General features: G+C 41.6%; 2 protein-coding genes across 2 annotated transcripts in view; both read left to right on the top strand.

Annotated features, from left to right (window-relative positions):
* lrriq1 (leucine-rich repeats and IQ motif containing 1) overlaps positions 1 to 11,583 on the top strand; it is a 34,978-nt gene extending 23,395 nt beyond the window's left edge. The window contains exons 22-26 of the mRNA XM_061077292.1: positions 454 to 555; positions 6,354 to 6,459; positions 7,619 to 7,679; positions 8,259 to 8,379; positions 11,241 to 11,583. Of these exons, the coding sequence (XP_060933275.1) occupies positions 454 to 555; positions 6,354 to 6,459; positions 7,619 to 7,679; positions 8,259 to 8,379; positions 11,241 to 11,374 (524 nt within the window). The 3' untranslated portion in view covers positions 11,375 to 11,583. The remainder of the gene's footprint in view (positions 1 to 453; positions 556 to 6,353; positions 6,460 to 7,618; positions 7,680 to 8,258; positions 8,380 to 11,240) is intronic.
* Positions 11,584 to 17,169: 5,586 nt separating this feature from the next.
* On the top strand, positions 17,170 to 21,328 carry alx1 (ALX homeobox 1). Its single transcript, XM_061075810.1, has 4 exons — positions 17,170 to 17,359; positions 17,783 to 18,087; positions 18,487 to 18,615; positions 20,987 to 21,328. The coding sequence occupies exons 1-4, from the start codon at positions 17,170 to 17,172 to the stop codon at positions 21,326 to 21,328; spliced, it is 966 nt and encodes a 321-aa protein (XP_060931793.1).
* Positions 21,329 to 26,134: the final 4,806 nt, after the last annotated feature.

Genomic DNA, 26,134 nt, shown 5'->3' with positions numbered 1-26,134 from the left:
AGCCAGGGCCTGTCACCTCTTATTGGGCCTTATTTGAGAGCCTGCAGAGGAAATAACGATTGCCAAGAAACCTCTTGACAATTCATCCCATGATGACTTTCACTCATTGTAGTGGTTGACTGCAGCTGCATTGAAAGGTGACCTCACCTCTGCTCTGCTCCAAGAAACAGTAGTCCTGCCATGGTTATCATGCCATGGTCGTGTAGACAGCGGCTGCGCTTTGATCACAATTGCGAATGTATGATTCCAATAGCAGGGCTCTTGTCATCTTGCTCCACCGACACACAGGTCTATGTCAGCTGTAACTCTTAATGGCGTCTGTCTCAGTGGAACCAGAGCGCTGTTCTAATATTTTCCGAATGTTGGGTCCTGGTTTTCTGCTTCTGGTTTTAGGCCTGCCTTGTCCTTCTTTGACCCTCCTTTTCTCTCTCTCTCTCTCTCCCTCTCTCCTAGATCCCTCCGTCTGCCTTGCATTGTTCAGAAACTGCAAATACCAGCAGGCTCCAGTGGAGGCACGAAACAGGCCTGCCCCACACAACAGAAATCATGTGAAAGGTAGGATTCAGGACATGCTACACATTTGGTAACCGTTTAGCAACACCGGTAAATACCGCATTTATTGAACCATCTGTAGAGATTAGAGCCGCATTTCACAAATCATGCAACATGCAAAGAGCAAGTGGCAATAGATAATTTCCTGACTACTAACTTTGACATATTGAACTAATCAAAGCACACAACATACTTGTTGTCCAAGCAGAAGAATGTGAGGGCCCAGCAGGACTATGAGTAACGGATCATTTAATTTCTCTTCGAAGTTTTGGAAATGTCTTCATTGGTCATAATAAGACTATATTCACCATAGATGGTGAGATCTGTGAAGACCGCAGACTTTTGTCTGAATGATCTTTAGTGAGTTCTCCTCAAACAGTTCTATTGTCACATTTTATTGTCTGTGCTGGATGCTGTGTTCAGAGCTTTTTATTAACAGTCTGTGGTGAAGAGAGAAGTTAGAAAACTTTGTGTTCTGTATTTTCATCTGCAATGAAAGTTTAAAGTCAAAGTGTTTCTCAAAATGAAACTGAACTTGTTTTATACATAACATGTCACATATTTCAGAGGTCTGTTAAGCAATCGACACAATCTTCAGACCCAAGTTCACAACTTTTCAACATAAGTAATAATCCCACTGTTTGACCCAGTTGCTGTTGTGGTTATCAGAGGACATAGAAGACATTTTCAACCTGGACCACAGACTGAAGGCACACTGCCCAACCCCCAATCAATGCAGAGCACTGGTCGCCTGTATATTAAATTGTATTGATATTGAACGTATCTCATGTCCAAACCTCAATAATTGACACTGCATTTCCTCCTGAAGACACATTTGTTGGAAGTGTGAAGCTGATATTAGGAACAGTGGAAATGACAGACGGACATGGAACTTTGGGAACAACCAGCTACCAACTGATTTTAAGTTACGATGATTTGTTTCCTGCAGACTTTCTTCCTCTTGTTATGGAATCAGAGGCTTCAAATCAGTCTATAGGTTGACTGTAATGTGAAGTACACTGATAGAAACGTGTCTCTCCATCTCTTTCTGCTGTTGCCTCCCATCCTGCCCTGAAGTGCAGAGACGTTTTGGAGTTGTGACATCCACAGTCAGTTAAAAAGGGAGTTGAAGAGCTTTGGGCAATGCAGGAGGGAGGACGGGGGAAGTCGCTTTTTATCAGGAGGGCCTGTCGCCATCTTTCCTCTGCACCCCACCCAACACCATTCCATCAGGACCAAGGCCTCACGTCCAGAGAGCATGATGCTTGCAGTCATCCAGCAGTCAGAGGGACGCTGCACTAACAGTGTTTGCCAACAGGCAGTGAAGTGACTGGTCTAACGCTGGGCCAAGTCCCACGCTGCCATAAGCATGAAATACTCCCTGATTAGCTCTGGATAAATAGAGTATGTTTATTTTTCATTTCATTTCATTTTACAGTTTTAAAGTAAAGAAATGGAACAAATTGTACCTTCAACTCTGGGATATTTTTCAGTCCACTTAGGTCATTTGTTTCTGGAATAGTTGCGAAGTTGTCCTCTTGTTTCTCTCACAGCTGATTCATCGCTGTGTAGCTATAGATCAAGCAAATGCTCCATGTTTTTAAAGAGACTGATAAACTTTTTATTGTTTTCAGTACACGTCAGTCCATATCTAAAGTTACACCATAAACCAATAATTTGGTTGATTGCAGTGGATTTTTTTTGCTTGGAATTATTCAGCAGATAATTTGAGGCTATCTATGGCAGAAGAATTATATTATCAAGAGTTTATCTTGAACCAACCGTCCAACCCTCCAACACTGTGTTTCCTGCAACTGGAATCATGTATGAATGAGCACAACACAGCTATCGATAAGCTCTCAGCCAGCTGGCGGTTCAGGATCGGCTCCATCCAATTCACCTATTGAGTTACAACAATATTCCCAGTTCTGTTTCTTTTCAGTATCCTTATCTCTCCCCTCCACTGCTGCCTTGATAATTCATCAAACAGGACCGATGTTCTAAAGGAATGAAGCGAAGCAGCTACATTAACTGATAAAGTAACGGGGGTCCGGACGGTACCCTTCCCTCTGCTCAATACTCCTTGATCCAGCCGGTTTTCTGATCTGAAGCTGAAACCGTTAACTAGCTTGCTTCTAGAGGAGAGGACTCTTGCTGCCGTTTTAACAGAGTATCCTGAAGGCGGTGTCAACAGTGGCATCGGCGGTGTTGTGTCGGAAACTGGCTCTCGGTGCGGTGGTCCTGTGTAAATGGGTCCAGGCCAGCCTCCCCTCTCGCTTCCCTGGTCCTGACCTGTGGAAAGCACCCCCTCCTCCGGATCCATCCCCAGCGCCCGGGGCCTAGCCAGCCCGGCCCAGCCAGCGCTCCCCGACAGGGGCTAACATTTCAAGCTTTGAGTCAAGCCCCTTCTGGAGGTGATTAGCCTCAAACCCATGACAGATTCTTTCCAAGATATCCGATGCGGCGTGTTTATTTTATCCGGGCTCTTTGTGTGGATGTGCTGGACATGAGTAACCCACTTGAAATGGGTATCGGCTTACATACCCAGAGAGAGAGACAGGAGGGAGAGAGTGGAGCAGAGCCGCAAGACATTTTCTTTTAAAGGCAAAAAAAAAAAAAAGAAGAGAAATGCACTTCCCTTTTTCTAGATGATTTGTATTGTCAAGTGTCTGGGTAGTGCAGATGCTGAAGATGTTGTAGGATTCAAAGCACTCCTCCTTGTTTCTCTTCTTACTTTCTACCAGCTCCTTCCACTCACTCACCCACCCAGACACACGCACGCACGCACGCACGCACGCACGCACGCACACACACACACACACACACACACACACACACACACACACACACACACACACACACACACACACACACACACACACACACACACACACACACACACACACACACACACACATGCATCATTGTCTTACTGCATTTATTGGGAACTGTCATTGGTGTCATGAATTGCCTCAAAGCTGTCAGTCTCCACAAGTAGACCCCACAAATATAGTGAAACAAGACCAAACACACACACACAAACACACTGCTCCAACCTTCCTCTTCCATCCAAACTGAGATCAGGCTCCACCAAACATCCGTCCTCGTGTCAGAGGGACACGAGAGTATATATTTTTACTTCAGCCTGGAACCTCTACCTCCCGAGCACTTAACTCGATTTCACACTTCAATTCCGCTACAAAGCTCGACTGAAACACAATCATCTTGTTTATCATCCATCATCCAAAATAACTTAGTGTCAGACTATTTACCACCATTCATATGCATTCAATTTCACCCCCGTAATCTCCGGGCTTACTTTTATCTCAGGCTGGAGCTCTCTTCTCGTCGTATATGTTTGAGGTGCACTGGCACACTCCAAGAAGAAACTCGCTGAGCCAATGTTGTGCTGAGGTGCAGCAGTCTGAGTCACTCACAGAGACAGACGTCCAACTGAAAACACTGAGTTAGTCAAGTTTCAGACACGCTCTGATTCTTCTTCCACTTTGCAAGGTCCATGAAGACAGGGTTTGTGCCATGTTTTCCATCAAAATGGCTTTCAAACCAAAAGCAAAGAATGTAAGGGGCTGAGACATAGATGTTTTTTCTTAGTACATCTAAAGTTTCACAGTATCTAGAGCAGGATGGGTACAAGTAAGTCTTTATTAGAAAAAGTGTTGATTCTGTCAGTTTCAACAATTAACATCATCTGAAATGTTTTTTTCACAGACATATTTGAAAGGATTTCACATAGTTGATGAAATAGTTGGTAAAAAACCTAGCTTTTTAGTAGCTTTAACAAATAAGAAGCTTAGCCTCTTTGGAAGAAAAATGTAATTAATGGTAAATGCTTCTTTATTCAACAAATTAGACTGGCTGTTTGTACATCAGTTTATAGTAGTATCGATATAATAGTCATCTAACAGTGTATGAGGAGGATTTCAAGACAGAAAATCTGACAATCCTCTCTACGCCCATGTGTTATCTCAAGCTTCACACAACAACCTCAGTCACTTTTTGTTTGCACAACTATGACTGCTTTCTAGAGAAGAGAGATTATGTGCGGTTGTCTTAAATTGTTTTTTTTATTATTCCGATTCACATACAGATAAAGTGGTTTCGATAATCTTTTTTACAACCTAATGACTGTTTACTTATTGTTTTACCATATTCTCTATACACAAGTTTAAACAAATCACATCTGAGCACTAAGCAGGCTTTGGTTGCCTGCAGTTAAACAGGCTGTGAGGAGCAAAATAGAAGGAACATATTGACAGAAACGGAAACTAATTTATCTACATTTGAGACGTATTATTCAAACTTCTCTGGATGCTCGCTCACTACAACACAAAGTCATCAGCTCATTCAGGCCACCATCTAATTTCTTAATAGAGATCACAGGTCCTGGTCCGACTCTGTGTGTGTGTCTCTGCAGTGGCGTTGGAGGGGAGGAGGCTCCAAAGTCCCAGCTCTGTGTATCACCTCTTGTTTGCTGTGGGCCAAAGCCTCTACCCTCCTCCTCTCCAACTCTCTGATATTAAGTCAGAGTTCTCCCCACCTCAGTGGAGATGAGATCGCTTAATGTGCTTAAGAGCCCCTCTTAACAGGCGTGACTCCTACAGGCCCCCTTCTGATGTCCTGGAGGAGAACGAGAGGGGGATTCAGGAGGTTGGAGGGGGTCAGGAGGGTTTTTTTCCGTGGAGGGTTCAGAGGGGAAACGAGAAGAGAGTCTCTTTATTCCAGTGGATTGCAACATAAATGCAAACTTAAAAAAAATAAATAATTGAGCTTGTATATTTATGTACAAATACACACAGTGTAATTGTGTGATACATGCAGGGATTTCAAACTTCTCTCAGCCTTTATAGCAAATTTAGGTATACAGTATAAGTTTTTATTTAAAAACTCAATTCTTCTGTGGGTTTAGTTTTTTTCTTCTGAATCACCTACCCCTCGTCTCTCTGTGTATTATCAGCTTTGGGAAGTGCAAGTAGCCATTTCCTGGCCTTTGCTGCCCTGAGGGGAACGCATCTATCACTTGACGTTTTTAGTGGCGCTTCTCAATTAACCCATGAAAACTGTATAGCTTTCCCCTCCTTTTTTACAGATCAGCAGAAGCAAGTCAGTGTCTTAAGTAAATGCATCATTAATTCCAGCATTGGGCTGTCAAAAGTCATTATCAGTGTACACCAACCACAGCAGCATTACTGTCTCAGCAACATAAATGTTTATTTTGAAATACGACCTTATTATGGAATTCCGGCATAACTCATCAATCAGATGCCTGTCTGATTTCTGTCTTTAACAAACTGTTGGGTTGTTGCTTGGGTTCCATTTTTACAATGAACCACAAGACCCAACAAATATTGATACACAACTCATTTCATCTCTCAGCAACTTTAAATGATCCCGTATTACATAGTCCTCCAAACAAGTATACCACATTACCCCAAAACATACTTGGAGGTTTGACCACTGTTGTCTGCCAGGACTGGGAGCTCTGACGGCTGTAATTACAGTGAAACACGTCAAGTGTTGCTGAAGATCAGGCCCACGAGCTGTTTATTTGTTGAGCTCGTACTTCGGTGAACATCTGTTAACACAAGTCTTTCACTGCGGTATTGATTACGCTCCCTGTCATTTAGAAAGGTGCCATCTTCACCCCAGTTTTTACAGATTAAGCAACATGTTCATTCTTTGCCACGATTGTCATCAAGAATGTTACGTAACTGACACAAAAAACATTGGAGGGGGAAGAAAATTGCCTGTGACATTTATTTGATGTTTTCTGTCGAGTGCAGTGTGCAGAGCAAAGCTGGAGCTTCAGCAGACGGAGGAGACGGAGCAAGTGAAGCAGGAACGAGCTCAGCAGTGGCTGCACACCCAGTCTAACAGGGACACAGAGAGGTGAGCTGCTCAATGTCAGGTCAATGTCTACATATGTTTCTTTAAAAGGTAACTTGACCAAATTTCGTTTTCTTCTTTTGGATCGAGCCATGCACGTAGCTTTGGCTTAATCTGACCAAGTTCTGATATGTCTGTGATTTGGAGCAAGGTCAGTGGATTATCCAGTATAATCTAATCCAGCAACAAGAAATATCAAAGACGTGAGATATCTCAGAAATCCAAAACATTTCCATGGCTTGATACCAGTGGGGGTAGTTAGCTTTTTATTTCTGTAATTGATCTTTTAATGAGATTCCATCACTGTTAAACTACAAAGATGATTGGATTTCTCCACAATAAAGTTCAGATACCTCTTTAAAAAAAAAAAAAAAAAAAACTTTTCCCTCACTTAATAATCCAGAAGTCATGACAATGCATAGTGTTCATACTCACTACTTCATTTAAAGTGCAGATCTTGACACGCATTCATCACACTTGTATACGTTAAATATCGGGCCGTGATTGGCTACCAGACATGTTGTGATGTACACAACACAAAACAAAGTTAAACATGCAAAACATTGAAGTCTTTAACTTACATGAGTCTTCACAGTGAAGGTCAAACATCCAAGTGAGGTATTTTTTAAGAGCTCGTGGATTTCGTTTAGCTTTTTTGCGCCTGGGCATTTCTTTAAATGTCCAGGGGCAAATTAATGAAATAATAAAATAGATAATGACACTTGAGTATAATCACTGTGTATTGAATCAATCTAACTTTCTATCTCTGAGGCACTGAGCATTGAGGCATGTGCTGCCCACTGCCCTTAAATACTTAAAATATTAACATTATCATTCATGAATTCACTGTTTCTCAACTTCTGCCAAGGATGTTACATTTTCTTTTTTCTCTCCCAACAATATGATTTCATCTTGATGAAATAATCAGGCATAGTTTAGGTATATTCATGAGTGAGTGTAATTTGGTGGCGATCCAAATTAAAATCTGGATCTAGTGAATTAAAATGTGTCTTCATTTTGGGGCCTTGGAATAGATATGCAGTCTCCTGAGTTCCACCCTAGTTGTATGATATTTTGATGCTTAGACTTTAAGATGGGGGAACTTATTTCTAAATTCACAGAGCACTAATAGCCCTGAACACATTTTGTGCCTTATTCTCAGTGAACATTTCCTACCAGAGATCAGCTCAGTCGTTCTGAGTGGAGGCAGAGTGCAGCTGGTGGTGAGTACAGACCCCCCCCCCCCTTTACCCCTGTGCTTTGAATCTTTATTTGAATAATTTCTGTGTAGGGGGGGGGCAGTTGCATGCATGTGAAGGTATGCAGTATTTACTTTTGCCAGTCACAGTCATCAAACGCGTTGTAGGTTCCCTCTCCTGGAGCCTGTCTCATCAGCTTCGATTTAAAGGAGGAAATGTGGGGACGGGGGGGGGGGGTGAGTCGGAGGTTTAGCTCCACAGTGACACCTTCAATTGGATCAACTGGCTGCAATTTCTTTATTTCACTCGCCGAAATCCTAGTGTCACTGTGGAGCAGTTTGTCTGAACCCGAGAACGATCCTGATGCTCGTAAGGCCTTTGAAGTCAGAAGCCGCAGGTCTCCCTGTGCCGCTATACAGCACTTTGAGTTATGATCACTGGCTGGAGGAGCCGCCCTCTTCCTCCTGTTTCTTAGATATGTTCAAACTGCAGAGCCGCTGCCTGTTGAATGTTTTTCAAAATACTGGACTGCTTGCGTGAGACGTGTCATTTTGGGCCTCTTTAATGTGTGTGTGTGTGTGTCTCTGCGTGTTGTGTGCGCAGGCTGACCTAGCACGCGCTGAACGTCTACATCACGCCAGTGGAGTGTGGGCCAGCAGCAGTTTACTTGCCCAACCCTGCAAAGAGAGAAATTATCCTTGCAGCAACTCTTTGGGTCATGCAAGTAAGTCTTGTAAATTTCATAGCCATTTTCTACCAGAGATCAATGTGTTACTGGCAATTTTACACCAAACATTGAACAGAATCCAAAGAACACATGTATTTTCCTAGAATGTTCTGAAAGTCAGGACAATCATGCCTTCATAGTAAATCACTTCTGTCACTTATTGTACAAATAGAAAGGATTATAGAGACATTTTATGTCATTAAAGGGCAGGTCAGGTTTTATAGATTTTTCAAGAAATTAGGAAAAAAAAATTTAAACATACATACATGCATGTATATATATGTGGAACTCTTTCATACTACAAAGAGTAACATAAAAGATGATTTCTTTCTAAGCCAACTCTAAAGGAAAACAACTGTACCTAGTGCATACACATTTATAAATGTATCAGTATATATTTAAAATATAAATACTGTGTGTATATAATATGTGTCTATTTATATATATGTCATCAGCCAGTCGTTGGTAAAGCAAATGCACAATTTCTAGTTACTGCTACATAAAGAGGTGTAGATGCAGTTACACTTTCTGAGCAGTTTCTTGCTCCATCTTCCACAACGTAAGAGAAGCATACATGTGCGTATGCAGTACATTTACATTTAGTACACGTGTGTACAGATGTTTCAGTGTTTGCACACTCGCACAGGCAGGTCTCAGGTCACACAGACCTGAGTGCACATAGCCAGGGATAAAGACGGCTGCTTATTCAGCCTAGACTGAGTCCACTGGTCGGCTGCTGTGGGACGGGAGGGAAGAGGGCGTGGGGTGCAACAAGGTCGGGCCGGGGACAGGGTGCCGTGAATTTCTCTTCTGACAGGAAACGGGCAGGAAGAAAAAAAAAATCCGTCCTTTCAGTGAAGAATGACTGGCCCTTCTGTCAGGAGAAGCAGTGCTCAGGAGTTTGAGTGACAAAGATGCTACTGACGGGCTGACAGCAGATGATCACATTAAACAAGCCCAGGAATCCGAGTGAAGGGGGAGCCCTGTCCCCGTTAACGAAGCCAAATTGGATTCCGATGATAATTTCCAAAATGATATCCACGAGGTGGAAGCTTGAGCGAACGTCGTCGTGCTACGCAGACAGACTGTTGTTCTGCTCAGGAGCTCAGTGCTGGAGAGAGAAAGCCGCTTTGTCTGAACCCATAAAATCACCAATTGCATAGGGCAAATTGAAATATGAATGTATGTGTAAGGCCGGAGCATTTTTCAAAAAGCCAATTAGATATTTCATAAACATGGAAACGACATCTAATGATCTATGTGGTGCTCCAGTTCAACTCCCAGGAACCTAATTTAATTAACTTGGGTTAAATCAGGAAAAAAAGAGTGTGGCATCTTTATACTCAGTCTGTATGAGACAGTAAAAGAGTGGAAGGGACACGCACATCAAAGTGCAGGTTTAAAGTTGGAGGGTTCACTTCATTCGCCATTGCAGTAAAGACTTCATAAATACTCTATAACCTGTTGCAATACGATACTCACCACTTGCTGGGACGGTGCCATAAAATGCGTTTCCAGGCTCACAAAATATTTTCATTACGTGTGCAGAGGAAACCGCTTAAGTTGCATATCTGCTCCCTCAATTGTGTGCAACGCTCAATGATAATAGGAGTAAAATGATCGAAAAACAATTTGTTTGGTCACAGCGGTTGATTCAAACGTGTGGCCATTTCTTTATCTCTGTACGTTTAATAACATGGCTGCAGAGCTCGCAGTAAAATTAGCAACATGTGCATCGGGGGTTTGGGGTTCTGTTTCTGATTTAGAACAGATAATTGGACAAAAGTCTTTAATAAACTAAATTCAGCCTCCACAGCTGGAGAGAAATTTCTGAAAATAAACACGGAGGACTGTGGTGGGCTATCTTGGAACTATATTACGCAAACTACGAGAGAGGGAAAATCACAGCGTCACACCATGGAACGTGAGTTAAATCAAAAACGAGAGAGCAGCGATTAGGTCTGACTCATGAGTGGAGGCATATTCTATACAGTGTGCCAGCTGTGAAGATATTTAGAGCTGGGCCAGTACCTGAGAAGCGTCCCGGGCCCCCCGCCTCCCCCAGAGCTCTCCCCACTGTTTGGCTCCCTGTGTGGTTTGGCCATGGAGACTGAAGGCCTGGGCTCTACACGTGGAATGCATCATGCCCGGTAGAAGCACCGCCTTTGTTCTGTGTGTTTGAAAAGCTTTGTACTGATCCCCAGGTGAAATGGACGGGGCTGTGATACATCGCACCAGTGCCCCGGGGAGCCGGCGCACACAAACACAAAACCTATCTGCTCACGCTTAAGTCTTTACTGTCCGCTGAGCCAGAGACCACAGGCACACACTTTATCGACTGACTAAAGCTACAGTTGTGTCCTGAAGGAAGACGTTTCTGCATTATAGTTATATTATAGAAAGAAAAGTCGTTTCTTCAAAATCTCATTCCGGCTGTTTGTTTTGAACTTTTACATTTTAGTCACCAAACTTCTTTGTATATGTGTAGTATCGACAGCGCCTTTTATCATTCTGTTCTTGGAATTTGAGACTTGAAGCGGACTCCTAGTTTCCCAGGAGATAGTAAGAATTTCTTGAATTCTATTCGCTCCTCCTTGTGAGTTGGTTCTTGGAAGAAATTCTCAGGTGTATAATACAAAATTGTTACACTACCATTCTGACAAACAGAAGTTACCATAGAAACCTATTTTATTTTATTCAACCTTTATTACATTTTTTAAGTGCAGTGCTAGGAAGCTAAGCAGTGCCTTCAACTAAAGAATATCATCGATTTCTATTTGAAGACTGATAGGTTGATTTCACACTGCTCATTGTACATGTGAAATATTGATGTGTCCCACTTCGATATTTGTGTCTAGGAAAAGAGGTTCCATCTCCACAGCGCGTCCAGTCTGCTCCATCAAGAAAGGAACGCATCTCCTTCCGAGACAATCCAGTGCAGCTGAGCGGCGGCTGGGGAGGAGGGAAGAAAAGGGACAGAGTGTACAAGTAGAACACCAACTCCACGACAACGACATCTATTTGTGTTCCTGCCCCGACACAGCACCATTTAAAGTAGATTTAACTATAACTCCTATACAGCAAGGATGTGCATATATGTAGATGTGCATCTTGTACATCTTGCAGCATTTTCAAAAGCAAAATCTATGTGCATCAGAATTGCTCAGGGCCGTGCTGCCTTTGATACAAATTTGATGTCTTAAGTTATTAAATAAATCTTTGTTAGGACTTTATTAGGAGCGTTAAATGGTTATTTCTTTCTTCCATGAAGACAAATTTCTTTAGTTTGATGTATGATGTTATTTTATCACCTGTGCTGAATCCCCTCTGCAGCTGGTTCTTTTAAACTCAGCTGAAAACATGGGCTCCCTCTCCTGGATATTAATTAAGACCAATAGGAGCCAGAACAGCCCAAATATCCTCAGGCCCTTTTCTTACGGTGATTCTGCTCAAGTATCAGGACCTGAATGTGACTGCAGCCAACCAGCACCGAAACACATGGAGCAAAGTCATAAACCTTCAACGAATGACACGCTCCATATGCAAATGATGGCAGGAAATAAGAACCAGGACGTGAAGTACCTGTGGATTCCTGTTTCTGAACTGTTGTCTCTGCACTGATATTCTCTCTCGACGGTAAATATAGTTTGTAACCATGGGAAGAGATGTGCCTTTTCTACTTCTCCTCTCCCTTAAGAGCAAACTTTAATAAAGGCCAGAAATCTGTGCAATTTCTCCATTCTGTGGATATGTTTAGCTCCTGCTTACCAACAGCAGCCATGAAATTACTGCTTTTATGAGCCAAACACAAACATTGGTGTTGGAATTAGAAGACTGTTTTCTTTATTTTCAACCGTTGATTATAACGACCTTTTCTGTGTATTTGAATTAAGGCGTCGGTTCACAAACACTGCCCCACCGGAGGTGGTGAACCTCAGGCTCAGAGGTTCCTCGCTGGTCGGCTGCCTAGAAATGATAACTTAATTAATGTCAAAACAAATAGTCTGAGCTGCGGAGTGGCTCCCTGGCAGGAAATGCATATCTCTCCAGCATGTCTCTGTATTTATTTTTCTTCTATCTTTCACTTACACATGTCTGGAGGGTGTGTTATGACTGTACTCGAGCTGATGGGGATTTGTGTCTCGGAGAGTGGCGTATGCCAGAGATGTGGTGGTCTTTCCCACTTGGAGGCTGTTGTGAAACCCAAGAGGACGGTCTTCCCTCAGGCGGAGACTGATTCGTCAACCCCCGCGGGGGACAGTGAGTGAGTGGGGGTGTCTGTCTTCAGACTGTCATTATACAGCTGTACAACGTACAACTGGAAAATTCAGATTGTTTTTGCATATAAAACATGATCAGACAGGTGACATTAAAACACATCGTGTCACAAGGTTCAGATCTACCAGACTCCGACTCCTCTTCTTCGACTACTGCTTCTGAAATGATATTGTTAAACATCAACGTCATCCACCAGCCATCATTAAAGTTTTGGATTATGGGTAAATTATATGTAACCTAAGACATCCAAAATGCGTTGCCTGGTGAAATGAGTGCTGCACCACACATTTAGATAAGATGAAGAATGTTGCTCTCAGCTCAGACTGCGCTGCCAGCCTGACCTCAAGTCAGCTAACGTTGTCAAATGGAGTCTGGCAGAGAGAGGTTCAGTATCCACATCGCTCCATGTGATGTCTTCAAATGCATTAAAGGACTTTAACAGTGTCTTTGCAAGTTTCAGCTTCATGTGTCCTATAGACTTCTGTTTACTTCACCTGAACAGTTTGGAATGGATAATGTACGGTTTTATTTTTTGGGACATGGTTTTTTGTAGACAAGTTTTAGTTTCAATTCAGTTCAATGTGTTTGAAAATGAATCAGCAGACCCATGGGACTTTCTTGAGTTGTGTAATAAATCCCAGTGAAAGTGGCGTTAATGTTTGTCAACGTTATATTAACATTACATTACAACAATAATGTAGCTATGGAAAAATGAACACAGGCATGTTTCAATGATGTTATAATTCTTTTTTATATCCTGTGTAAATTAATGGAAACTGTGAGCTACCTTGGGGGGGAAAACAACATTCCTAAAACACAAAGCAACATGTCTTGCATGAAATATATATATGTTTAATAATATGTATAATTTTTTTGCCTTAAATGGACTAAAAATGGGACAAATATATTTAAATTTTGTAGGATTTCCTCTCGTTCACACTTATGTGCAAAAAAGACTTATAGTACTATATATAATCAACACACTGCAGAGCTTCTGTGCAGGCTGACTGATATACTGAAGGAAATGTGGCTGTGGTACTGAAGCTGGTCTGAAGTTCTAGTGATGGTGTATTTATCATTCATATGAAGGGTAAATCATAAAGAGAGTTACAAAGTTATTAGGTTTGGAATATGGAAGTATTGTGTAAAGCTTTCCTTAGTCTCAGCACTGTAAATATCCAAGGATGTAAAATAAACCTAACTCATAGAAAAATTCCAAATTTTTCCTGAAAATTGTTAACCAATTGAAAAAGAAATTTGGAATAAACTAATCAGAAACAGTTTTTAACAGGATTCTGGTAAAAGTTGAAGCTTCCCTGAAGCTTCAACTTCAGGGAATCAGATTTTTATTATATTTGACAGAGGTGAAGGTGGAAAAAAATCACTAGTAAGACAATATACAGAGGACATTTATGTACACACATATTTAATACATTGTACATATATAACATAATCATCTAAAATGTACATTAGCAATTGTAAATCTAAACACACATTGATCTCTAACTTTTTCATAATACAGTCATCTTTTTATTCATTCAAAATAATTTATCAGTGGCATGATTTATTTTAGCTTCTATTGTCAGGAGCAAAAATATCTCCAGGTTTGTCTAATTTTCTTTTTTTAAATGCTAATCATTTTCTTTTTGTTACTGGACTCAATAAACATTATATTATATTGTTTGTGCTTGAGCAGCTTGTTACAGTTGTTCGCTGTTGTTCTTTGTGTAAACATGCTTCTTTTGATGATTGTCATCTGAACCATTTTCACCTTTAGATTGAATAAATATTAAAATCCACTTAAATAAGCTTTTAGATGTTTTTAGTGGTGATGATTTGATTGTATTTAAAATTGCTTAAATATGCAAATAGATCATGTGTGCCTGTCTTGATTGTTGCTAGGTGCTCTGTTGATGTTGTACCTGTAAAACCTTTTTAAACTTTTTAAGTGGTTTTATGAAAAAAATCTTCAAACTCATTGTATTTTAATCATAATGTTGCTTTAGTCTGTAGTCTGGATTAATTTAACTAGTTTCATAATCCTGATGATCAGGAATGTCCAACTCCATTGAAAAATAACAAAGGACAAACAAACAATCTCTGGAAGCCCAAACTGCAGCTTTAACTTTTTTTGATATTTTGATGTTCAGCTTCCTGAGCCTAATGTGCAGATTCTGATGACATTCACAACCTTCTCAGAATGTTGTGCTTTTGGGGAATATAAACTCGGTTCGATTTTGTGTTTCATAGCTGGCCCAACTTGGAAGACATTTTGACGGATTAAATTAGACCCTGGAGAGCTTCAGGCATCATGATGTCATGCTCTTGCCTTCTGAAGTGGCACATTTTGGCCTCTCAGCCCTGGTTTGGTCGCGTTGGACTCTGTTCAGTCACATCAAGACTAAAATGAATGATAATTAGTTCAGTTCAATCATATTTATTTTGACCACGATGAGTGCTACACATACACAATATAATAACAAACTGGCAGTGGATGTTTTTTCATTAGAAATGAATCCGTAGGTCTTTCCAGGTGGCTCACCTGACATTTTGGCTGCAGCACTGAAAGACTTCATGGCCTGGAGGTGACCGATCCATCCAGCTCTACAAACCGGTCCCAGCATCTATTGTGGCAGGAGTCTGCCGCCAAACGTCCACCAGACCACAGTGAACTTTTCACATTTTCTCCTCAGCGTGAGCCGGTGCGCGAGGTCATCTTAGAAGCCCAACAGGACCCCCCCCCCCTGCTACTAAGAGCACCTCTATTTATTTTTATATTTTCTCCCGTGGCAGTGTGCAGCCCCAGGTAACTGCCACTGACCCCAGAGCGAACCAAAGCAACGCATGGTGTGCGTGGCAGGTGGGGTGGCCCAGGGTGGAGATGTGGAGATGGGCTTTGGTTAGTGGTAACATAATTCCACCAATAAGAAGAAATAGAAGAAGCCCACTTCCTGTCCTTTTTTAGAAGAAAAACCTCCCTGTTGAGTCCGGTCTGCTCCGGGGAGTCTGCATGGGTTCAATGAAACTCAACTTCCCTGCACCAGAGGAATGTTTGCTCTTTACTTGAAAAGCAAGAAAAGGTCAACACGTCTTCTACAGGAACCATGAATGTCAAATATTAAATCCTCATTTGATTTCATGTATTTCACATTTTAAAGAATAAAGCGACAGAGTTCAGGAAGATGCATCGAGGCTTTTATTGACCAACAGGCAGAGCCTGGTTTTTACTGTATGTTTAAGTTTGTCCTCGTTTAAAAATAAAATAAATTTACAATCATGTCTGGTTCTCTTTGAAAAAACATATCGATGATTCGGCAAACATTTGACTCAAAACGTTAATTTCATATAAAGCATAATAATCTGCAGATGGTGGCTGACATGAGAGCAAGTATCGAACTGCGCCGACATTAGATTTACATTCAATCATTCACTTTTTTAATCTGTCGCAACTCAACCCAGCAGTAAGTAATAAATAGTTAGTGACACACTGAACCTTACAGCAAAAATAACGTGTAAAGCTGGATTTTAAATATGTAATTTTTTAAAAAATAGTCAGGAATTAATAATCCCGTTATTTAACTCGGAATGAAGCAAGCGTGTAACCGTTAATATCGATTGAATTGTATTAGGGAGTAAGTTAGAATTGGTGTCATTTCTACAATTTCTTAAAAAAATTAAAATAAAATTGGGCAGCCATACTTTTTTTATGTAAGCTGTTATGTAGCTAATGTGAACGGATTAGCTTTTACGCACTTGTGCTGTTAATTAATAAAAAAACAAAATTCCTTTTTTGTCCGTTTTTTTCTATGAAAAGTTCAGATTTATTTTATTTTCTAGAAGAAATATAAATGGTTATATAGTGACATGACGCCTTTGGGCGTTCGAAGTACAAAGTTGAGCAAATCACTCAGATTCAGAAAAGAGTCTCAACGTAGATATAACATATTAATCATTAAAGTAAAATGTGATTTTGCGCCTAACTTTACGTGAATTTTAGAAAATATTGCTGTTCAGTTATTTTGAAAGCAGCCAGGTTAAATAGTCTTAAATGGACGTGTGTGTGTGGAGAGAGCAGCGACCTTTACTTCAGACACAGGGATGAAGTGGGCAGGTTTTCTCAGACCCAGGTCCAAGCTGTAGATAAATGATGGGCTCATTCTGGATGTGTAAACATGTTGTACATTATAGTGACTTGTGATTGTTTCCTCTCAGAGTCGTTGTGGGTCTATAGATTCACTTCTAACTTGTATCTGGTTTGGATTGGGGTCGTGGGAGGAGTTGGCTGCTGGTTCACATCCACGGAGGAGGAGGAGGAGGAGGAGGACAGGGTTCTCCTTTAAGACTCTCATTCTCTTCGGGGCTATAAAAACGTTCTGCCTTCAACACACAGCAAATCAACTCCATTGGCAAATTATTGCATCACAAAGCACCGCTCCGCTAATCTTCGCGCGATTAGAGCGTCTTCTTTAATGGTGACATCAGATTCAAGCAGAGTGGATCCCGGTTGAGATGATGGAGTACATGGAGGATAAGTTTGCCTTGAAAAGTCAAGGGATGAAGGCCAGCGATTACTACATGGACCAGGTCATGGAGAGCCTGGACAGCGCGCAGTACTTCACCAAGTCCTCCGCGAAGTGCGCGCAGGCCTTCGGGCTCCAGAGCGGCGAACACCGCTCATCGCCCTGCGGAGACCAAAACGGTGCGTAACAACTTTGTGTTGTGTGACTGACTTTCTGTGCATCATCCCTGTGCTTTGAGAGGATCTCCATCAGTACCAGAGCTGGAAAAAATAAGTTACATTTGATAACATTTATCATCTTTCTATTTTGGTTTTGTCCAAAACCTTTCAAATGCGTAATTCAAATTCAGATATACTCCTTAGATGTCATTATTCTTGAAATTATTTTATGCATTTGTCTTATGTCTTATTGAATTTTGTGTATACTTAAAATTATGAAAATGGACTTAGAGTGTATTGGGGAGGGATAGAAATGTATTCGTGCAGTCCACACTTTATTTACTCGGATCCTTGAATCATTGTTTTGCACTAAACTGTAGTTAACAAATGCTGAAATAAAATATAAGAAATATTTCTGACTTATTTGTCACCTGTTCTCTCCAGCCAGTTACGGTGTGCCAAAAACGGACGAGGACACTTTGCACTCGGACCTCGGCAGGTCCATGGACAGTTGTTGCACCCTGCGCGCGTCCCCGGTGACCAGCGGGCAGGAGAAGACGGACTTGGACGACATGGCGGACAAGTGCGACAGTAACGTGTCCAGCAGCAAGAAGAGGAGACACCGGACCACGTTCACCAGCGCGCAGCTGGAGGAGCTGGAGAAGGTGTTCCAGAAAACGCACTATCCAGACGTGTACGTGAGGGAACAGCTGGCCATGAGGACGGAGTTAACGGAGGCCAGAGTGCAGGTACCATCCATCAGCGGGCTCAGTGTTTTCTCTCAGTCTCACTGCTGGACACGACAAAGCGTGAGATAAGGAGGGGAAGGTTTAAGAAGATAAAACAGGAATGAGGAGCAGTGCGTAAAAATATAAATCCCCCGGTGTAGATGATATGAAAACACCTCATCATATTTTATTAGATAAAACACATATGTAGATTAACCAAAGACTTGCTTTTTATCTGCATCATTACAGAAATATTTATTTTCCAATAATTGCCACGGCACTTATTTTTCAACACATTATTTAACATGTTTTTTTTTTCTTTTCGAGAAATATACCAGGTATTTTAGGCAGGAAAGTCACATTATTTAAAATGATATTGTTTTATTTTATTTTCCATGTTTCCTTCCTCTCTCCTACCAGGTGTGGTTTCAGAACAGAAGAGCGAAGTGGAGGAAGAGGGAGCGCTACGGGCAGATCCAACAGGCCAAGACGCACTTCGCAGCCACCTACGATTTAGCCGTTTTACCGAGGACCGACAGCTACACACAGGCGAGTTTGAGCCCACGTTTCTCAAGGAGTTAACTTTTTACAGCCTGTTCAAAAAAAAATAAAATCTGATGGAGTTGAAAGCCATTCATCAAAAGCATATATACATGCAGCCGACGGGACGCCGGTGGTGCGTAATGCGCACAGCGGCCTGCACTGATCTTTCCCCTCTAAGATACCCCCCCCCCCCCCCCCCCCCCCCCCCGTGCGAGTCACAACAAATTGCACAAAGCAGCCAAACTGTCACTGCGGCGCAATTAATCACTTATTATGAAACGTATCTTCAGAAAAGAGCCTGGACGCTGATTAGAGAGGCTGCGAGGTGTCATGGCGGAATGAATGGCCTAATATCACATTTCATGTTGGCTGAACATTTATCTTGCACTTTGGACAAAGGTCATGTACAAGATGAGGTGAGACCAGACGCAGAGTGTCAGCTCGTCCTCTGGGTCTATCACAAACTGAGATTAGGCCTCTGTGGTGTTGTCAAGGCCCGTGCTGATTTCTTTTTTTTTCACGGATGGAAATATGCAGACAGCCTCTTCTCACAGCAGTGTGTGTTCATATTTCAAGCTTAAAGAAAACAGTTTGTGAGTTGATTTAGAAGAAAAAAGAAAAAGTAGAATCATAAATTGAAATGCACAGGATGTTGGAGCCTGTGCTTGGCCTGGTCCAAGAGCAGGTCAAAGAATCTGCTGGACTGTCTCATTGTCCTCACACATGTTTCTGATAGATGGCCCTGGATACCAGCCATGCCCTGTCCTGCAGCTGATCCAGATTACTGTCACTGAATGCACCCTAAGAGTAACTGAGTGGGGGGAGTGGGTGTCTTTGTGTGTCCCCTAACTCAGCGGGCATGGATCGCATTCTTGTGAGTTTGAAAGAGTTTGTTTTTTTCTTTTGTTTACTATAAGGGTTTTGGCCATTGTTGTTGCTCTGGGTAGAGATTGAAGTTGATCAATGACACATGTTGTCAGGAAGGCACACATAGGAAACGTTCCACCGGCCCAAGCTGCTTCTCATGCTACAGCCACATTTCTGAGCTGGAGTCAGTTTATCTCACTGTCAAAAGAAAACTCTTCATCCAACCACAATTGGCTTGTGGTCTTTTCTGTAAACTAAGGTGTTGTCCTATGTTGCACAATAGCAACATAGGACAGTTGGTTCAGTCTATATCCCTTTGCATGTTCTGTATTCTCTGAACATGCTGCAGGTTTTTACGTAGTCATTATAATAAAGAAGTCTGGATTCAGTGGTTTAAATTGGACCAAATGCAGTTTTAAAGAACAGATTAATTGCCATGCTTATCACATCCACTAACTGTACATGGGCTTGTCTTCTCGGTTTGATTGAAATCTTGAAATTGGAGGAAATTAGGTCATTTATTATGTGACCGAGTAATCGGTGTATTTTACCTTATATGCTGTTCTGTTCTGCGGAGACGCTCCTGCCATGTGGTGTTTACTGTGCTGACCAGATGGGTTTATATCTGCTCTCTGTACTCACTGTCCTGTCTGCTCTCTGCATGGGCCTCCAATGAGGAATATGAGACATGAATGACATTCCTTTGGATTCATTGAAATGCATGTGCATGTAAACATATTAACCATTAACTAAATATGAACAAAACATATTTCCTCGCTGACCTCTATATTAGTAGACTCATAAATACAGTTGTGCTTTCATTTGTCTCTCAAGTCTCGGCCTCCATATGGCGCTCGCAGCATTAAAAACATATAACATTAAAAATAATTTAACGGCAACATTTATTTTTCATAAGAAGTGTCACTGTTTGACAACATATTCCATATATTTGTCAGAAGTTTTCATTGGGACCAATTCTTCTGTAACCGGACACTGTTTATGGATCGACTCATATCTCAAAACCTGGGCAAATAAAACCAAAACTTAGTGAAAGCTCACACAGACACCACTAGAGTTTAGAAAATATGCTGTGGGTGGAACAACCTATTTACATTTTTTCTGTTAATTAAGCATTTTACAAAATATTCCTGTATTTTAACAGATGCATGCTGGAACTACATTGAATAACCAGAGCAGTATAATGTAAATGTTATGTTAATTATTTTACTCCATTTGTGTCGTTTGTAGCCCCTTTAAAATGCGATACATTGCAATAGAGACGAATAATAAGATATATTTAGATTTATTTAGTTTTTTATTTTCAGCGAACTTTGCAGAACTAAAATGTTCTTATAACTACATCTATATTGTGTGACTAGCATCTGTTTACAGGGTTTTCCAGAGCTTTTGACTGTATTTCATGATCTTCAGCAGTCATGGTAGTGTGTGTTAGATCTCCATGCTATGAAACTCATTCTGCTCCGTATCTAACACCCTCTTTACCCAACAGATCTCCAACAACCTGTGGCCGAACCCGGCCTCCGGCGGCTCCGTGGTCTCCTCCTGCGTGCTGCCCCGAGGCTCCCCGCCCTGCGTCACTCCCTACTCACACTCTCCCCGCTCGGCCGCTGGCGCTGCCGACCATGGCTACATGGGTTTCCCCAATCAGCAGAACCAGTTCGGTCACGTATCCCTCAACAACTTCTTCAGTGCAGACTCTCTCCTCACGCCGGCGGCCAACGGCCACCACACCTTCGAGACCAAGCCAGAGTTCGAGAGGCGCTCGTCCAGCATCGCTGTGCTTCGCATGAAGGCCAAGGAGCACACGGCTAACATCTCCTGGGCCATGTGATTGTGGGTTTCTGTGCCTGGAGAGTTTTTTGAAAATGCTCAGAGTCTGAAATCATATAAAAAGCTCAGTGACTCACAAATCCCACAACTCACCGACCCTTTGTCATCTAAAGATTAGATGTCACTGCGAGTGATACGGCCAATTTAACAACCATACTGCCCTACTATTAGGTCTGCATCTTATATAAGGCATAACCAAAATCTATCCATTGAATCAAGAAATAGACCCAGAACAGGACCTGGATCCAAACCTCAAGTGGAAAATGCTTTATTTGCATAGTCTTAAAGCTGCAGGAACTAATCTCAAGATAGGAATTTATGCAGCCATAATGTTATATGACAGATAATCAGCTGCGTTTCTGGTGTGATGCAGATCTGCAGTGCGACCCACTGGTATTATCCTTAAAATACCAAATCAAGTTTCCAATCTAGACCTTCATGTAGCTTAACTAAAGCAAGGCTCATATCCTTCAGACATTCAGGGTGATGCTCTTTCAGTGTTTTACAGCCCTGTGCAAAAACTGTTGTACTCTCTGGTCAGACCAGACGGTCGATGAACCATGGTGATGTGAGGAGGTGAGAGCTGTGAAGAAAAAGCTTTCTCTGTTGTTCAGCAGTGCTTCCTCTTTATTCAGACAGAAAGAAGTGAAAGGCAGGAGAAGACAGAGAAACTCAAGGCTCCAGTGGGATTCACTCCCATCGTGGGCAAAAGTGGATCCAGAGCAAGGGGGCCTGAACCACTACCTGATTTCTATAGCACTGTGAAGAGGTTCCTTTCCCTGCGCCCTTCACCCTTCTCCCCCTCGCTCCAGCTCAGGACTGAGGATGAGACAGACTGATTGACGTACTAACGTGTCTGTGTGCTTTGCAGCAAAGCTCTGTAATCTCTGTCGTCTGCCTCTGTGCTGTATCACAGGTACAAGACGCAGGCAGTGGAGGCAGATTTTAATATAGTGTTTTGTGTTATAAATTTATCTGGTGAATGCATAATAAATGATTGTTAATGAATCCAGTATGACTGCACATTTTTTGAAGTTTACATTAAAGGGTAAGGCCGGTGAGATTCCATTTTGTTCCTGAGTGTCAACAAATCAACAATAGCAATGCTAACATGGACACCAATATTTAGATTGACCTAATTAAGCCAATAGTCTGAATAAGACAGTGCCACCTAAACAGCATTTCCTGATTATAAGGTCATATGTCGGAAAAAGCAATAATGGAATGAATATATTTTGAGTTGTGGCATTACGTAGACATGTATATGTTGTAATCAAATTTTAATGTCCTATTGGAGTGTAAATAACTAGAAAGAACGTTGACGTGAGTCATAATCACACTATGCTCTTTAACACATAAACAGGAATCTCAATGGAAAATTCTATTTGCAAGTCCTATAAACTTCATAATCAAAATTATGTCTTACTCTAACTAAGGTCAATAATTGGAATATTATTTTCCTTTTAAACATTGTCAATGGATTCAACCTTCTAACGAGCCTGAGGAATCTTCCTCCAATGAACCACGCCCAAAATCAATCAACAACATCAGTGACTCACTTCTTCAACTCAGGGAGACATTTTTCTTTGTTTCGATCAATAGTTAATTAGTTTATCAGTTTATTTCTTATTCCTCTCCTTCCATTTACTTTTCTTAATGTGAGCTAGTCCCATGAATCAACCAAAAAAAAACATTCTCACTGGTCTTTCAATTGTTTGACCTGTCTACATTGTCTACAGCTCTAACCCGCTGGTACCTACTGAAGACCTTGCAAGAAACAATCTCAGACTCATTACACGGCAGGCCTCTGTAGTCTTTAGCAAGGGTTATAAACAGGACTAAATAATGAATTGGCAGGGGAAGACTAATAGACAAATTCAGTCCTAATGTTCATGAGGTAACGTGTCAGCTAGTGCAACAGTGTAGCTCACATCAATGGATCACTAAATGACACAGATGAATATAGATATGTTCTGATTATATGTTACGCACCATAAGAATACTACAGAGACAAAGGTATAACAAAACTTATCCGTCCAAAAAGAGTCCTGACCCTCATAGCCTGGAAACGGCCACCTCATCTCATTAAACACAGTTAATCTCTTCATTCGTCAGTGGTAGCTTTTTCCATGTGGCCCCACCACTACATGTCTCTGCAAAGGCACACAGTCCCTGTTCTTTAATCTATGACACTGTCCTGTAATTGGGAGCATGTCTTCTTCTTTCTCTCCTGTTTCCTCTCTGATGTCATCTTTTTGTTTTGCTCTGAGATCAGAGTCAGCAGTGGATAGCATCTCAGGGAAACCCAAGGGTGGGCTTGATTCAATTTCGACTGTAACTTGTGTCAGATGCTTTGGTTTGGAAACCAGTTTGTTTCCTTGGGGTACTTCCTGGTTGCTGCTATTCAAAAGTACAAACCAGAGTATGTTATCTGCACGCATCATAACAGAGAGGCTTTGATCATGAGGTGTCCATGGAAACAGTGTTGGACGTGTTCCCCGATGTTGCAGGGAGGTGTTCCTTGCTCTTATTCCCCCCGCCATCTTTTTCACTTTACCAGTCCATTTTTTTACTATCATGTGCTGTATCCTGTAGGCTGAACTCTGCCAAGGAGGTCATATTTTCACTCCTCGCTGTTTGTTTGTGTCTTTGTTTATTTGTAAGCAAGATTATGCAAAAATATCTGACAGAATACCATGAAACTTGGTGGAAGGACGTGATATGGGTCAGGGAATAGCGCATTACATTTAGGTGCTGATGTGGATCAGGGGGTAGATCCAGGATTATTTTTGACTTTCTTGAACTTTGCGAGATAGGGCTTTTTTCACCATTTTCACCATTTTCCCAGAAAGAAATTTCGAGCATTTCAAGCAAACTGATGTTTATGAGCAATTTGTTGTAGATTAAAATAAAAGTCCAGGTCTGGTGAATTCAAATGTGCTTTCATAAGGGGACTTTTGGGCCTCGGACTAGGTCTGCACCATCCATCCATCCATCCATCCAGCCATCGTCTACACTACTTCTTCCTTTGAGGGTCATGAGGGAGTTGGAACCGATGCCAGCTGACATTGGGCATGAGGCTGGGACAGGTCACTAGTATATTGCAGAGCCTTAATATTATAATATAAGTAATAATTACAAGATACTTCCAGTATATAGAGATTGACTACATCACAAGCATTAGTACATTCAGCAGTATTTTCATATCTCAAAGGAACTATTTTCCTCAAAAAAGTGATAACTCAAGCCAGACAGGGATTTATTTGAGACCATATACATGTTTGGTGTGTGTCTCTTGTTCACTCCAGTGGCATTATGTACAATACAACTCTGAAAGCCTGATATTATTCATGATTAAACCATGTGCTTGCAAGTACAGATTTAGTTGTTGTCCCTCTCTTGATGATCTCGCAATGTAGTAAAACTACCGTGATCATTACTATTATGCAATGCAATGTGTGACAAACTGTACCTGTAGTTTGCACTACCTTGTTGTCATACCACATTGTAAGCTAACATCTTGCATGGGGTCAGCAGGTCAGTGAACACTGGCAATGGAGGAAACTCATGTAAGAGTTTTCAGTAAATCCCGCAGCCTCCTAACCAACCATTGAAACTAGGTCAGTGAATGGAGTGAATGTCAGTAAGATTGCACAATGTTATTGTGGATTTCTGTCGACCTTTCTGAGGAAACATTCCTCACTGGATCTCGTCAGCATCTGTCATTCATTCAGCCTACTGTATGTTTGGATCCTCACCTCTTGTGGCTTTTTGTGAATAAGATCTGTCAGGACGAGTGTGACACTTTCCAGCTCCTCAGATGCTCAGTGTGTGTGGTTGGGTGAACACATTGTCTTGACTTTTTCATTCTAGCAGTCAACAGGATTGTTTAACCACAACCATGATCTCTCCCCAACAGAGTGGTTCTAGTTTGCCTGACTTAACTGCACTTGAGTGCTGGCAAAACACACAATTTTAGAATTTTATATTGGAAATGTTATCTGTAAAAAAAAAGAATCAACATATTTACATTCACAATCTGTTTTGTAGGTGAGGAACAAGATTTTGGGTCTGGAAATCTTCTGGTCTCCATTTCTTCTTTGAACAATCACGTACAGGCTTTGGTTGCTTGCAGGTAAACAGGCTGTGTTGAGAGCAAGAGGCAGAACACAATGGCCGAAAAGCCATTCAAATGTAGATCGCTGGACCTAAAACACCTAGAAAAATGGTCACAGTTGTGTTTTTGTGTGTAGAAACTACTGGTGCAACCATGTATCGGCCGTACATCGGTAACCGCCGATATTCGCCTTGTTAACTGCCATCGGCGCATCGATAATAAACTTGACTTTCACCGATGGCATTGGCCGACCGTTCATTGGTATTGTAACGTCCCCGCCTCACAGACGACACAGAACTTCTTCTCTTATTTGTAACTTTATTAAAGTCAACGCGAACATGTCACACTCCTTGTTCCTTCTCCAACACTCCTCACATCAACAACCATCTTCGACACTTCCTTCCTCATTCACCCCTGACCCCCAACAAACCAGCCAATGAGAACCTGTCATCCCACACAACTCCACCCCATTGGTCTAGAACTGTCACATGCCCCACCCCGACCTGTTCACTGACCCTGAGGACATCTCAATACTCCTTTAACACAGTGTCTTAGCTGAACATAAGTCATAACAAAACATAAGCATAAACCCAGACCGTTACACTATGCTTTCTGCAGCCTGCCAATCTGGCATTCAGATTATATCCCTTGGTGGTGGTACACTCACACACTCAAAACAGGTCAATCTGA

The sequence above is a fragment of the Limanda limanda genome, chromosome 8 (genome assembly GCF_963576545.1).
Source record: "Limanda limanda chromosome 8, fLimLim1.1, whole genome shotgun sequence".
In the NCBI taxonomy this organism is placed as follows: domain Eukaryota; kingdom Metazoa; phylum Chordata; class Actinopteri; order Pleuronectiformes; family Pleuronectidae; genus Limanda; species Limanda limanda.
The sequence above is the reverse complement of the archived record's forward strand: the minus strand, read 5'-3'. Positions and strand labels throughout refer to the sequence as shown.

Excerpts from the sequence above, each read along its gene's own strand:
- alx1 (XM_061075810.1), top strand. The coding sequence starts at position 17,170 with ATGATGGAGTACATGGAGGATAAGTTTGCCTTGAAAAGTCAAGGGATG. Across the intron at positions 17,360-17,782 it reads GCCCTGCGGAGACCAAAACG|CCAGTTACGGTGTGCCAAAA; the intron begins GTGCGTAACAAC and ends TGTTCTCTCCAG. Across the intron at positions 18,088-18,486 it reads TAACGGAGGCCAGAGTGCAG|GTGTGGTTTCAGAACAGAAG; the intron begins GTACCATCCATC and ends CTCTCCTACCAG.